We start from the raw sequence: 16,070 nt of genomic DNA on the forward strand, positions 1-16,070 counted from the left end.
AGCACGACTGAGTGATGATGGAATGGTTTCAACAGTGTCGTAGTGATGGAGCGGACTTGTCAGGTAGCATGATAATGGACCAGGCTAAGTTGTTCCATAAAGAACTTGAATTACAACATGAGTGTGACTATAGTGACAGATGGCTTCAAAGATTCAAGAAGTGCCATGGAATTTCCATGAATAAAGTGTACAGAGAAAAGCGGTATGCAAACCACGAGGGAGCTGCCAAGTATGTGGACAAATTTGCAAAACTCATAGCTAACGAGCACCTCCATCCTGAGCAGGTGCATAATGCAGATGAAACTGCATTATTCTGGCGATGGACACCTAGGAAAACACTAACAACAGAAGACGAAGAAGACCCGACAGGATTCAAACAATCTAAGGACAGACTTACCATCTTAGGGTGCTAAAACATTTAGTATTTGTTTGATTTAAATTTCTAGCAGTCCATGGTATACTCTAGACACATGGGAGATGTATGATTATGGTTTAGAGGTGTGTTGATGAATTATTATTATGTGACCATGGTTGGTCCGGCAAAATGGTTAATTCGGCAAGGCTTTGGAACCAAGAATGCTGAAAAATTGGTGGTGTACCTGTAGTACATTCACAGGTATCGAAAATACTTAAGTTCCTCCATTTTTTCTCCATTCAAACTCACCACAACTAACCTGACCCTAAACCCTGCTGAACCTAATAACCTCGCATGTATTCACATTCACTCTCAACTTTCTTCTCTATCAGACTTTTCCAAACTCAGTCACCACTAAAGCAGTTTCTTTCGAATCAGCCACCAGTGCTGTGAAACAACTTACTCACTTCCTAGGCCCTTTCATCCTCAACAGACTGTATACTCACCCCTCTCTCCAATACTCTTGCGTTTATCTCCCTAACCAACCAATTCATAAACAAATTAAACAGTAATTGGGACATCACAGACCCCTGCTGCTGACCAACCTTCACTGAGAACCAATCACTCTACTCTCTTCCTACTTGTACACATGCCTTAGACCCTTGATAAAATTTTCTTACTGCTTCTAGTAACTTACCTCCCACATCACATACTCTTAAGACCTTCCACAAAGCATCTCCATCAACCCTGTCATATGCTTTCTCCAAATTCATAAATGCTACATGTAGAACCACACTGCTCCTCCCCAATCACCTCTATCCCCTCTGCCTTTGTTCAGTGGCACTATACTTGCATTTCACCAATCCTCAGGCTTTTTACCATGTTCTATACATGTATTGAATATCCTTGCCAGCCAATCAACAACACAGTCACCCCCTTATTATAAACACCACATTTGTCCAAGTGTGCTATCACGTGTTTGTAGATTTTATTTTTTCCTTCTGTGGAAGGTATTAAGAATATATGGTGTGGGAGGCAAGTTGGTAGAAGCAGTGAAAAGTTTTATCGAGGATGTAAGGCATGTGTACGTGTAGGAAGAGAGGAAAGTGATTGGTTCTCAGCGAATGTAGGTTTGTGGCAGGGGTGTGTAATGTCTCCATGGTTGTTTAATTTGTTTATGGATGGGGTTGTTAGGGAGGTGAATGCAAGAGTTTTGGAAAGAGGGGCAAGTATGCAGTCTGTTGTGGATGAGAGAGCTTGAGAAGGGAATCAGTTGTTGTTCGCTGATGATACAGCGCTGGTGGCTGATTCGTGTGAGAAACTGCAGAAGCTGGTGACTGAGTTTGGTAAAGTGTGTGAAAGAAGAAAGTTAAGAGTAAATGTGAATAAGAGCAAGGTTATTAGGTACAGTAGGGTTGAGGGTCAAGTCAACTGGGAGGTAAGTTTGAATGGAGAAAAACTGGATGAAGTGAAGTGTTTTAGATATCTGGGAGTGGATTTGGCAGCAGATGGAACCATGGAAGCAGAAGTGAATCATAGGGTGGGGGAGAGAGCGAAAGTTCTGGGAACATTGAAAAATGTGTGGAAGTCGAGAACATTATCTCGGAAAGCAAAAATGGGTATGTTTGAACAAATAGTGGTTCCAACAATGTTATATGGTTGCGAGGCGTGGGCTATGGATACAGTTGTGCAGAGGAGGGTGGATGTGCTAGAAATGAGATGTTTGAGGACAATATGTAGTGTGAGATGGTTTGATCGAGTAAGTAATAATAGGGTAAGAGAGATGTGTGGTAATAAAAAGAGTGTGGTTGAGAGAGCAGAAGAGGGTGTTTTGAAATGGTTTGGTCACATGGAGAGAATGAGTGAGGAAAGATTGACCAAGAGGATATATGTGTCAGAGGTGGAGGGAACGAGGAGAAGTGGGAGACCAGACTGGAGGTGGAAAGATGGAGTGAAAAAGATTTTGAGTGATCAGGGCCTGAACATGAAGGAGGATGAAAGGCGTGCAAGGAATAGAGTGACTTGGAACGATGTGGTATACCGGGGTTGACGTGCTGTCAATGGATTGAACCAGGGCATGTGAAGTGTCTGGGGTAAGCCATGGAAAGTTCTGTGGGGCCTGGATGTGGAAAGGGAGCTGTGGCTTTGGTGCACTATTACATGACAGCTAGAGACTGAGTGTGAACGAATGTGGCCTTTGTTGTTTTTTCCTAGCGCTACCTCGCGCACATGAGGGGGGGAGGGGGTTGTTATTCCATGTGTGGTGGGGTGGCAGTGGGAATGAATAAAGGCAGACAGTATGAATTATGTACATGAATATGTATATGTCTGTGTGTGTGTATATATATGTATAAGTTGAGATGGATAGGTATGTATATGTGCGTGTGTGGATGTGTATGTATTTACATGTGTATGTAGGTGGGTTGGGCCATTTCTTTCGTCTGTTTCCTTGTGCTACCTCGCTAACGCAGGAGACAGCGACAAAGCAAAATAAATGTAAATAAATAAATAAATGTTAGAATACTGACAAAACCTTATTTGATGTCCCAAGAGTATCAGGGAGACTCAAAAATTTGCTGTGAAAGAAACCCTATTCTGAAGGCTATATTGTAGAGGTCTTAAAGTAGGATAAGCTCCAAGACTGAAAAGTTTATATGAATTAAAAATGCTGACCCTTTTCATATGTTGATCTTTATAACAAGTTTATTCGTGATTTACAGACACAAGTGGGGAATGCAAAAACTCTCTGGTTGAGAGAGTGAGCTTTGGTGTGGATATGATATCTGCATGTATTTATCATTGGAAGAATATCAGCAACTGTGGTGACCTAAGGTATGTTAATTTCGAACATAGATACAACGTAGGTTAATAGTAAGAGCAAGATAAAGTAATGTGTAATTACCTATTTCTACCGTACACAGAGGGAGTTTTAATCTTGTAGGGCCCCCTTCTCTAGAACATTCTCTTCTATCATACAACTCCTTAAAATTATAGATACTGTCTTCATTAACCATATTGCCAGTTATTCAGCTCCATTCATTCCCCACCTTATGCTATAAGAATATTTCTTTACATCCTTTTCAACAATTCTTTTACTTAATTTCATGGTATGGCCTATAGTTACTCTCAAAGAGTTGTTAATGACCCACATTGTTGATCTCTTAAAAGCTTAAAGGCTGTGATCAGGTTACCCCTCATTCATCTCTTCCAAGGTTGGTAAATTTAAAGCCTCCATCATTTCCCTATGACTTAGCTCTCTTAATTCTGATACCAAATTTGTTGACCTTCTCTGGACCTTCTCTAAGAGCTCTTTGTGCTTAATTGGATGCAGTGTCCAGACTTGAGAAGCATATTCTAGTTCTGGCCTTATGAAAGATATGAATAGCTTGCTAAGTATTTTCTTATTCATATACTTTAAAGCTATTCTTATACTTGCCAGCATTTGTCATGACCGTCCCATTGAGGGAGTAATAGGTGGGAACAGACATCAGAGATGTAGATAAATAGAATAGAAAGTGTTCAGTGATCTCTCAAAGCCCATATTATGGGAATGGCTGAAAGCTTTGAGGCAATACCCCCTGGAGTGCAAACAGGAGAGATTTATTATCTATGCCTGGAAAATCCTAGTAGGTACGGTTCTTAACTAACACTCAGAAAAAACGTCCTTCTGGCATGACAAGCATGGAAGACTTTGTAAAATTCTCCCACTAAAATTCAACTGTGCTATGTGTGCAAAAAGAGAGAGCACCTTAAACATCCGAAACATGGGATGTACAGTAGAAAAGTTTAAGAGTGCCCTGGACAAGTAGCTACAAAGCGTACCAGACCAGCCAGGCTGTGAGGGCTAAGTGGCTTGTGGGCTTTGTCTTCCAACAGCTTGGTCAACCAACTACCCAACCCAACAGCTCAGGCCTAGACCCAGGCTGTGGGGGAAGAAGACTTGAAAACTTCAGGTATTCACCAAATATCCAAGACAGAGGTTAAGTGATTAACCCTGTGAGTCATTGAGTTATAACACTTACTATCCACTGCAGGTTTGAGTGTAGAATCTTAGTCTCTGCAAAATTATACAATGTCAAGATTTACAAACAAAGTTTCAGAGACCAAATTGCCCTCAACCCTTCACAGCCAAAGACTACCATGCCCTGTGGAAATCTTTTCAAGGTTTGTGAAAGTATTTTCATGATTTCATAAATGGACAATGTGAAGAATTTATATTGGAAGGAATTTACCCATGGTTCTTTACCTCTGTCTTTCATTAAAAGGTAATAGAAACACTCATCATCATTTACTACAAGAGCGTGCTCAAAGAACCCCTTTCAGTTGGCAGCAGTATAAACCTGAATCAAACTACTGTCAATAAACTCCTTTAATCTTTCTTCACTTAGCCACCATGGGTAAAATCATCCCAGCCTCTGAAAAAGGTTTTAAATTTCTGCAGTCATAATCCTTCAAGTCACTAACCTTGAAGTTCCTACTTTAATAGAAAAATCTGTTGCTCAGATCTTGGATTGTGTTGATAAGTAAGATTCATGTTCTGTCCTGACACCAATACCTCATTGTTTGCAATCAGGTCTTGGATTAGGTGAAACTTGATCGCAATCCAGCTCTTAGCCTAAAATAAGAAAGTGAAGTTTTGACATGAAAAAAATCATCACTAGTTGGAAAGAAAGTGATGAACGTCATTGTTTATTTGGTATAGAATTAATGGTCTCCACTAACAGTCTACTTTGGAAACTACTTGTTTACCTAATGTGACTCTATAGAATTCCTCTTTAGCTAGAAATATTACTCTGGAAGTAATCATCATAACATCTTAACCAATTAAAACTGCCAAAACTCACTCTTTCTGCTAGGTGGTTTCAACTAGTATGTACTTAATGTCTTTCTCTTTGAGATGTTGGTCGTAGAGGCATCTGGACCTCGGCAAACATGTCACTAGAAACTTGGATTAGGATCTCTGGGGTACATCATATGTTATCCATCTGAGGCTTCAGAATTCTCCTCAGTAACTCCCTTTGCTTCATCCACCTTATCTCTCTCAGGCAAATAATTGCAGTCAGGATCTGCCCTTCTTCATGTGGCCATGCTTTCACTCTTACTCACAACATGAAACTTGCTGATGGAAATATGATAAACCTTTTCTTTTTGCGGTTAGTCATGTTAGCAGTCCTCCTTTGCTTTTTGACCTTCCTTCTTTCTTTTCTTTTTTCTTACTCTTAAGTTACCTTCTGTGATTCAGGCTAGAAAATTAAGGACTGGGTAAAGTTGTGCAAGGAGATTGGAGGGGACTTAGGACACGGATCTTATACATATAGTTAGGTAAACTTTTTACTTACTCATTTGTCCATAACATTTGTACAGTATGGGGAGAGAGTTCAGTGCTCATGGTATGCCCTCTCCTGAATTTTCTAAACCATCAAATAACCATTTAAACCCTTGAAAATCATTAGCATTTACTATTTACTTGGTTAGTTCATTCAGCCCAGCTACCACCCATGTACTTAATCAATGTTATTTTGCTACCTTGTGTGAGGATTGTGAGATCATGGAACATGCACCTGTCTAATGGAGAAAAGCGGAATGTTATACCCAAGGAAGAGGCCAATTGGGCCTGTGTGATCCTGAGTTGAGTATACAGAATTGCACTCTCGTCACAAGACACCATTCAGGAAGAAAAAAAATCATTCTTATTTCAGATCATCATTTTTATAAATTGTAATTACTTTCTTTTTTCTTTCCAGAGAAAATATTCAGTCTGTCTTGTACTCACTGATTCGATCAGATGTTGTCAGTAAGCTAGGGTGGCCCAATGTGACATCAGAGAGTGACTTTTTGCCCATAATCATGTAAGTTGAATTTTATACTTTTATTTATTTCATTCATCACTGATTCCCTAAATACATCCCATTCCTCCCCCACTCCCCTTACTTCCATTGTTCTCACCTTTTTCCATTCTGTACACAGTCTCTCCTGGTACTTCCCCACACAGGTCTCCTTCCCAAGCTCACTTACTCTCACCACCTTCTTCACCCCGGTATACCACATTGTTCCAATTCACTCTATTCCTTGCACGCCTTTCACCCTCCTGCATGTTCAGGCCCCAATCACTCAAAATCTTTTTCACTCCATTTTTCCACCTTCAGTTAGGTCTCCCACTTCTCCTTGTTTCCTCCACCTCTGACACATGTATCCTTTTTGTCAATCTTTCCTCACTCATTCTCTCCATATGACCAAACCATTTCAAAACACCCTCTTCTGCTCTCTCAACCACACTCTTTTTATTACCACACATCTCTCTTACCCTTTCATTACATACTCGATCAAACCACCTCACACCACATATTGTCCTCAAACATCTCATTTCCAGCACATCCACCCTCCTCCGCACAACTCTATCTATAGACCACGCCTCACAACCATATATCATTGTTGGAACCACTATTTGTTCAAACATACCCAGTTTTGCTTTCCAAGATAACGTTCTCGACTTCCACACATTCTTCAAGGCTTCCAGAATTTTCGCCCCCTCTCCCACCCTATGATTCACTTCCACTTCCATGGTTCCATCCGCTGCCAAATCCACACCCAGATATCTAAAAAACTTCACTTCCTCCAGTTTTTCTCCATTCAAACTTACCTCCCAGTTGACTTGTCCCTCAACCCTACTGTACCTAATAACCTTGCTCTTATTCACATTTACTCTCAGCTTTCTTCTTTCACGCACTTTACCAAGCTCAGTCACCAGCTTCTGCAGTTTCTCACCCGAATCAGCCACCAGCGCTGTATCATCAGCGAACAACAACTGACTCACTTCCCAAGCTCTCTCATCCCCAACAGACTGCATACTTGCCCCTCTTTCCAAAACTCTTGCATTCACCTCCCTAACAACCCCATCCATAAGCAAATTAAACAACCATGGAGACATCATGCACCCCTGCCGCAAACCAACATTCACTGAGAACCAATCACTTTCCTCTCTTCCTACATGTACACATGCCTTATTTATATTTATTATACTTTGTCGCTGTCTCCCGCATTAGCGAGGTAGTGCAAGGAAACAGATGAAAGAATGGCCCAATCCACCCACATACACATGTATATACATACACGTCCACACACACACATATACATACCTATACATCTCAATGTATACATATATATACACACACAGACATATACATATATACACATGTACAGAGCATCAGATTGGGGAAGAGCAGTGTGGTTTCAGAAGTGGTAGAGGATGTGTGATCAGGTGTTTGCTTTGAAGAATGTATGTGAGAAATACTTAGAAAAGCAAATGGATTCGTATGTAGCATTTATGGATCTGGAGAAGGCATATGATAGAGTTGATAGAGATGCTCTGTGGAAGGTATTAAGAATATATGGTGTTGGAGGAAAGTTGTTAGAAGCAGTGAAAAGTTTTTATCGAGGATGTAAGGCATGTGTACGTGTAGGAAGAGAGGGAAGTGATTGGTTCGCAGTGAATGTAGGTTTGCGGCAGGGGTGTGTGATGTCTCCATGGTTGTTTAATTTGTTTATGGATGGGGTTGTTAGGGAGGTGAATGCAAGAGTTTTGGAAAGAGGGGCAAGTATGAAGTCTGTTGGGGATGAGAGAGCTTGGGAATGAGTCAGTTGTTGTTCGCTGATGATACAGCGCTGGTGGCTGATTCATGTGAGAAACTGCAGAAGCTGGTGACTGAGTTTGGTAAAGTGTGTGAAAGAAGAAAGTTAAGAGTAAATGTGAATAAGAGCAAGGTTATTAGGTACAGTAGGGTTGAGGGTCAAGTCAATTGGGAGGTGAGTTTGAATGGAGAAAAACTGGAGGAAGTGAAGTGTTTTAGATATCTGGGAGTGGATCTGGCAGCAGATGGAACCATGGAAGCGGAAGTGGATCATAGGGTGGGGAAGGGGGCAAAAATTCTGGGAGCCTTGAAGAATGTGTGGAAGTCGAGAACATTATCTCGGAAAGCAAAAATGGGTATGTTTGAAGGAATAGTGGTTCCAACAATGTTGTATGGTTGCGAGGCGTGGGCTATGGATAGAGTTGTGCGCAGGAGGATGGATGTGCTGGAAATGAGATGTTTGAGGACAATGTGTGGTGTGAGGTGGTTTGATCGAGTAAGTAACGTAAGGGTAAGAGAGATGTGTGGAAATAAAAAGAGCGTGGTTGAGAGAGCAGAAGAGGGTGTTTTGAAATGGTTTGGGCACTTGGAGAGAATGAGTGAGGAAAGATTGACCAAGAGGATATATGTGTTGGAGGTGGAGGGAACGAGGAGAAGAGGGAGACCAAATTGGAGGTGGAAAGATGGAGTGAAAAAGATTTTGTGTGATCGGGGCCTGAACATGCAGGAGGGTGAAAGGAGGGCAAGGAATAGAGTGAATTGGAGCGATGTGGTATACCAGGGTTGACGTGCTGTCAGTGGATTGAATCGGGGCATGTGAAGCGTCTGGGGTAAACCATGGAAAGCTGTGTAGGTATGTATATTTGCGTGTGTGGACGTATGTATATACATGTGTATGGGGGTGGGTTGGGCCATTTCTTTCGTCTGTTTCCTTGCGCTACCTCGCAAACGCGGGAGAAAAAAAAAAAAAAAAAAAAAAAAAACATAATTCATACTGTCTGCCCTTATTCATTCCCATCGCACCCCGCCACACATGAAATGAAAACCCCCTCCCCCCAGTTTAAAGCTAGTTTGTACCATAAGAAGTATATTTATTCTACAGTAAAAGACTGTTTTATTGTTTTAGAAGAAGAGAGTGACAAATTCATGATTGTGTTTTGTATCATATCCGCTAACTTTATTATGAGAATTATTAGGTGATAGTGTCATTTCGTGCTATATTAATCATAACTGATATTTTGCAGGGACACTGATGAAAAAATGAATATATCAGACAGTGAGGATTGTCAAGTTCCATTTTCTTTGGAGTACAAAATTCTCTATCGAGATGTTAATGACATACCCAGAAGTGCCCTTTCCATCTATCAAATTTTAGGTATTTATGCCAGGTAAGATTTATTCTGTACTTGTTCCATGATCATTATGGATTGATATTCTTATGATATCATTTTTTTGGGCAATGGCCATTTGAGGGGTTTAAAATATTCAACAGGAGATACAAGTCTAAGTGAATAATTGGACTGTTGGGCTAATTAGTGTTGAAAATTTGCTGCAGGTCCTTATAGAGGGGAAACTTTGATGCATCAGGTTTGTGAAAGACAAAAAGTGGGATTATTTTCATGGAATTGAATGAAGGGTGTGAAGTCAGTTGTTGTGTGTTACAGATAGCTGTGCAAAGGATGATGTGGAAATTTTGATGAAAGGTGACTGGTATGAAAGGTGTTTAACTGCTACTGTGTTAGCTCAGTATTGTGAAGCATGAAATCAAGATGGCTTTTGTAATTGAAAATGGTCTCATAATGAAAGGGATGATTAGGTTAAGGGTACCTTTAGAGAAAACCAGAAAAAGCAGTTTAGGATAAAGCTCCGGGAGAGACACTGTGTATGATGAGAGATGTACCTGGTGAAGTCTTTGGGGGTCTTTTACCCCCCGGGGCCTGAGCTTGGCCCAGGCTCTTGGGTTGGGTCATTGGCTGACTAAGCTGTTGGAAGCTGCAGCCCACAAATCCACATATCCCCCACGGCTTGGCTGGTCTGGTACACTTTGCAAGTACTTGTCTACGGCACTTTAAACTTCACTGTTGTGCATCCCTTGTTGTTTCTGATAATTGTAGGCAATGTGTTACAGAGTCTTGGGCCCTGGATATTTGAGGTGTTCTCTCTTTTATGTTCATACAGCACCTTTTGATTTCATAGTTAGTATTTTACCAAGCCATCCATGCCTGTCATGCATTTTGGATATTATTTCAGTGTAAGTTGGGAACAAAGCCTTTTAGAATTTTCTAGGTGTATATGATGATATACCTCTCTTGTCTGCACTCAAGGGAGAACAGCCTCCGAGATTTCAGTCATTCACAGTAATTAAATTCCTTTTTTAAAGTAAATGTTACTATAGACTATGAAAAATCTTTGAACAACTTCTAATTCGACAGCCTTTAGCCTTTCCTGTAACTTATCTCTCTCAGTTCTGATACCATCTTTGTTGCTTTTCTCTGGAGCTTTTCTGTTATTTTTGTGCTCCTTTATGTTTAGTGACCGTCTTTGAGAAGCATATTCTAATTTTAGCCATATGTAAGATGTGAATAGCTTACTGAATTTTTCCTTATCACTGAACTTGAGTATAGTATTTCTAATATTTGCCAGAAGACAGTTAGTATTAGAAAGGTATTTTTCTAAAATGGGACTTTGGTGATAGGTTAGGGATGATGTCGACTCCCACGTCTTTTTCACCCAGAAAATCCTGCAGCTTATTTCCTGCTAATTGATAATTATATCAAGGCCTTCTTTTGCTGTAACTTATCCTGTTTACTTTACATCTACTTGGGTTAAACTTCATCAGTCATGCATAAGACTAATTTTTGTTGTCTGTCAGGGTTCCTTTGCTGATGATGCAATCTTTCTTGCCTTTCACTTCTCTCATGACCTTTGTATCATCTGCAGACATATTCAGGGAGGAGTCTTACTAACAGGTGTGAGGCTCATATGCCAGCAGATAGTACACTAACAGGTGTGAGGCTTACATACCAGTGGGTAGTACACTAACAGGAATGAGGCTCACATGCTAGTGGGAATTACATTAAGAGGAGTGAGGCTCACATGCTAGTGGACAGTACACTAACAGGAGTGAGGCTCATGTGCCAGCAGGTAGTGCATTAATGCACAAGGCACACATGCCAGCAGGTAGTACAATAACATGCATGAGGCTCACATGCTAGGGGTCGTATGCTACCAGGCATTAGGCTCATGCTCACATGCCAGCAAGTAGTACCATAACAAATGTGAGGCACATGTACCACTGGATAGTACAGTAAATGGCATGAGGCTCATGCCAATGGTTAGTACACCACCAGAGGCTTACATGCAAGCTGGTAGTACACTTAACAGGTATGAGGCTCGCATGCCAGTGGATAGAACATTCATAAGCGTGAGGGTCACATGCCAGCAAGTAGGCCACTAACAAGCATGAGGCTCCCATGCTAGTAAGTAGTACACTAAAAGGCGTGAAGCTCACATGCCTTTGGGTAGGAAATGAATGAGGTCACACCATGGTACATTAGATTGCGTAGGTTACTTTACAGTAGTTGGGTCTCTGTTAACAAGCATCAGTTAACCTTATAAGGATTATGATGGGCAAAGAGAGTGAATCTTTTTGGATATCCCTTGTTGTGGAGGGTGAAACAGTGTTTTAACTTCCCACTAAACAGATGCCTATTGGGCACTTGGTGGTTTCTATAGTCGGAAATTGGTGTATCATTCATAAAAATCTACCTGTTTAACAAATGGTTTAAATACATTATTCATGTACCAAGAGAGATAGTTAGGTTGAGCACGAGTGTATTAGGTTGAGCACAAGTGTATCGACATATAAAGAAATATCAATAAACTCAAGTAGTGCCTCTCATGTGTGATAGATTTATAGAAGAATTAAAAACAGTTACTTAATGACATTTTCATTTATTATGCCATGTTTTCCACTTACTAGGACAGATTCAAGGATAGGTTTAGTCAGATATGTGCTCCGTGTATCCACCAATACTCCTTTCATCATCTTTTATTGCACTGGAGAAGAGTAACTGCATAGACTAATGTGAAATATATTGGAAACTAACTTTGGTTGAACTAACTGATGGTTTCTTTCAACTGCAGATTGCACTACAGAGAAATGCAGTTAAGAGAATATGTGAGTGAAAGGTCAACAACTTTGACTTCAAGTGTTACATTCCTTAATCATCCAAGACTGTCTGAACTCTCAAGGTAGGAACTTTTGTTTTGAAACGCCTTGCTATTCTATCTGTTTTATCATGTTATTTTCCCATTCTTCCTATCTAAACACAATTGTGATTGTTCTGAAACATATAAATGATGTGTAAATAATCACCATTGGAATAGTTTTCTGTTTTGTATAATGGGTTCAGAGGAAGGAGAGAATTATCAGATTTCCTATATGTATACTGAGAATATGTACTTACTTTCTTACTCACTGTGGTACATGGCAACAATGCTTCAAAACTTCAGTGTAATTGATTTCTCATCCTTAGATCATGCAGTCTCACACTTCAACATCTTGAACCAAGTCTGCAAAAAGTACATACCAAAAGTTAAACACTTCATAAAGCAAAGAAACCAGCTCAGACACCAAATTTCACCATCAGTAGAAATCAAAGAACAAATCCACACACTAAACTACAGTCACTAACCTAATCGCTATAAGACGAACTGAAAACTGCCACTTCTTTCTTACCATACTGAGTCTTAAGATCATCAGCACCCATCTGTAGCATGCATCAAAGAAAATCCACTCCTATTGCACCGGTACAGCTCCTACTCATGAAGCACTCCTGAATTTGGTGACTACCTTCTTCCGGAGAACACACAAACGTGCTAATGAGGCATTACTCAAAAATCAGCCAGAAACCAAGCTCACCCCTAAAAGGAAAGTCATGTAAACCCTACTTAGAATCCACCCCAGAGGCAACTTCCCACACACGTTTTGCTTCCAGTGATATAAACAATGTAATTAAAGCCTTAAGAACTCTCCTGCCTACAGGCCCAGACAAAATATCAAACCATTACCAAAAACACTATGGCCCATGTACAATCCAAGCACTTACAGATACCTTCAACCACGCCTGGCTGCAAAGCAAAATCCATAACATCTGCAAATGTGCCAACTTGATACAAAGCCCAAAACCCTGAAAACCACCCAACTTCCCTTCCTCCTGCCATCCTGTATCACGTCTATCCTCAGTATCCAAAGTGTGGAAAACTGATTCACAACAGAATCGAATAGTTACCACTAGTACTGTCCGGGAGAGGGTTTGTGCACAAGTTGGACAAATCTATCTATGTTGTGAGCTCGGTGTATAGTGTTGGGGTAGAGTGTTTGGGTATGAAACCATACTGTGAGAGTTGGATGTTTTTGTTTGATACTGTTGTGTATCAGTTTTTTCACAGAGTTTGGATACTGAAGACAGAGTGGTATATGGTGGAAGGAGGAGGGGGAGTTGAGTGGTTTGGAGGGTTTTAGGCTTAGTATTAAATTGGCAAGTTTCCAGATGGTAAGGATTTTGTCAGGCAGGCTAACTTGTAGTTGGCACAGATACTATTGATTACCTCATCTTGCTGTGATCATTGCTGAGTCTTTTAATCTTGATGATTTTAGTGTCATATCTTTAAGATGCGTATAAGTTTTTGGTATGTAACGAATTACACCAATTTGAAAGTCTGACAATTTATTTCCTAGCATAAGAGAAACTGGCTTTTCCTTGATCAAATGATTGTTTCTTTTATAAGGTTTTGGGAGGCCATGCAAGATCGCTGGTGTTCAGGAGGGACCTGCTGGCGAGAAATCCTTCAACCTTGGACCCATGGTAATGTTGGAGATGGTGTTCCAACATCTGAAGGGTTGTACAGCACTTACATCATAAATCTTGTGGCTAATTCAGCTATGGTGGTGCTTTTTGTTTTTCCATTGGCTTTCCTAACTTTACGGCACAGCTACCAACTCACTTTTTCCTTATTCTAAGTTCTAACAAATTTTTGCTTTGTTAAATATGCATAAATCATCTTCATGAAGTTTATTCTGTAAATATAATACCAGGCATTCATAAATACATACTCTTATATTTGGAATATTTTTCTAGTTTTATTGATTTTTTTCATAGACAAAGATTTCTGTGTATATGGGTTATTGCTAAATATTTGTATGAAACTAACATTTTGTGCCTATGAAGGAGTATAGCATTAGAAGAATTTTAGACATAATTATAGCACAGCTCAGTAGTTGTATTTTAGGCTTTGAATAGTTGTGATTAAGTACAGGCCATAGCAAAAGTCCAAGAAAAGTTTTTTATTTCAAGGGAGATACGGAAGTATGAATTAGGAAGATGATGAAGTTTTCCAAAATGAATACGGAAGCAGAATCTTCCACAGAACTACTCTCAGAATGAACTAATCTTGGAATAGCAAGTTGAAAAGTTTTATGAAGAAAATTTTAGATGTTAATGATGAAACCTTTAAAATCAGTATTTATCTTGTTTTAAGAGTACTTTTTACTTGTTTTCATAGAGTTTAATTTCATTAGATATTAAGGTTGACATGCTTAAAATAATTTCAAATACTGAAATTTATATGGTGTGGGGGTTAAGCTGCTAGCAGTGAGAAGGTTTTATCAAGGGTGTAAGGTATTTGTGTGAGTAGGAAGAGAGGAGAATGATTGGTTCCCAAAGAAGGTTGGTCTGTGGCAGAGATGTGTGATGTCCCCATGGTTGTTTAATGTGTTTATGGATGGGGTGGTTAGGGAGGTAACTGCTAGAGTTTTGAAGAGAGGGACTATTATACAGTCTGTTGGGGATGAGAGACGTGGTAAGTGAATCAGTTGTTGTTTGCCGACAGCACTGGTGGCTGATTTGAGTGAGAAACTGCAGAAGTTGGTGACTGAGCTTGGAAAAGTGTGTGAATGGGGAAAATTGAGAATAAATGTGAGTAAGAGAAAGGTTGTTAGGTTCAGCAGGGTTGAGGGACAAGTTAGTTGGGATGTGAGTTTGAATGGAGAAAGGTTGGAGGAAGTGAAGTGTTTAAGATATCTGTGAGTGGACTTGGTAGTAAATGGAACTGTGGAAGTGGAAGTGAATCATAGAGTGGAGGAGGGGGTGAAAGTTCTGGGAGTGATGAAGAATGTGTGGAAAGAGAGAACATTATTTTGTAGGGCAAAAATGGGTATGTTTGAAGGAATAATAGTTCCAAGAATATTATATGGTTGTGAGGGTTGTACGGAGAAAGGTAGATGTGTCAGAAATGAAATGTTTAAGGACAGTGTGTGGTGAGAGGTAGTTTGATTGAGTAAGTAATGAAAAGGTAAGAGAGGTGTGTGGTAATAAAAGAAGTGTGTTTGAGAGAGCAAAAGAGGGCGTGTTGAAATGGTTTGGACATATGGAGAGAATGAGTGAGGAAAGATTGACAAAGAGGATATATGTGTCAGAGGTGGAAGGAGCAAGGAGAAGCAGGAGACCAAATTGGAAGTGGAAGTATGGAATGAAAAAGATTTTGAGCAGTCAGGGGTTGAACATGCAGGAAGATGAGAGGCATGCAAGGAATAGAATGAATTGGAACAATGCGATATACTGAGGTTGAAGTGCTGTCAATGGACTGAACCAAGGCATTTGAAATATCTGGGTAAACCATGGAAAGGTTTCTGGGGCCTGAGAGTTGTGGTTTCAGTGCACTGCACATGACACCTAAAGACTGAGTGTGAATGAATGTGGCTTTTTTTGTCTGTTTTCCTGACGCTACCTCGCTGATGCAGGGGGTGGCAATGCTGCTTCCTGTGGGGTAGGGCGGCACTGGGAATGGATGAGGGCAAGCTAGTATGAATATGTACATGGGTATATATGTATATGGCTGTGTATGTTTATGTATATGTATGTATATGTGTATATGTTGAAATGTATATGTGTGTATGAACGTGCATGCATATGTGTGTGTATATAGGTGGATGGGTCTTTCTTTGTCTGTTTCCTGGCGCTACCTTGCTGATGCAGGAAACTTCAATCAAGTATAATGAATAAATAAATGAATTAATATGAAAA

General features: G+C 40.1%; 1 protein-coding gene across 1 annotated transcript in view; it reads left to right on the forward strand.

Annotated features, from left to right (window-relative positions):
- Positions 1–16,070, forward strand: part of LOC139764921 (tectonic-2-like) — a 32,856-nt gene extending 16,786 nt beyond the window's left edge. The window contains exons 5-9 of the mRNA XM_071691999.1: positions 3,076–3,187; positions 6,100–6,204; positions 9,228–9,371; positions 12,130–12,237; positions 13,777–16,070. Of these exons, the coding sequence (XP_071548100.1) occupies positions 3,076–3,187; positions 6,100–6,204; positions 9,228–9,371; positions 12,130–12,237; positions 13,777–14,008 (701 nt within the window). The 3' untranslated portion in view covers positions 14,009–16,070. The remainder of the gene's footprint in view (positions 1–3,075; positions 3,188–6,099; positions 6,205–9,227; positions 9,372–12,129; positions 12,238–13,776) is intronic.

Source organism: Panulirus ornatus, chromosome 51 (assembly GCF_036320965.1).
Source record: "Panulirus ornatus isolate Po-2019 chromosome 51, ASM3632096v1, whole genome shotgun sequence".
In the NCBI taxonomy this organism is placed as follows: domain Eukaryota; kingdom Metazoa; phylum Arthropoda; class Malacostraca; order Decapoda; family Palinuridae; genus Panulirus; species Panulirus ornatus.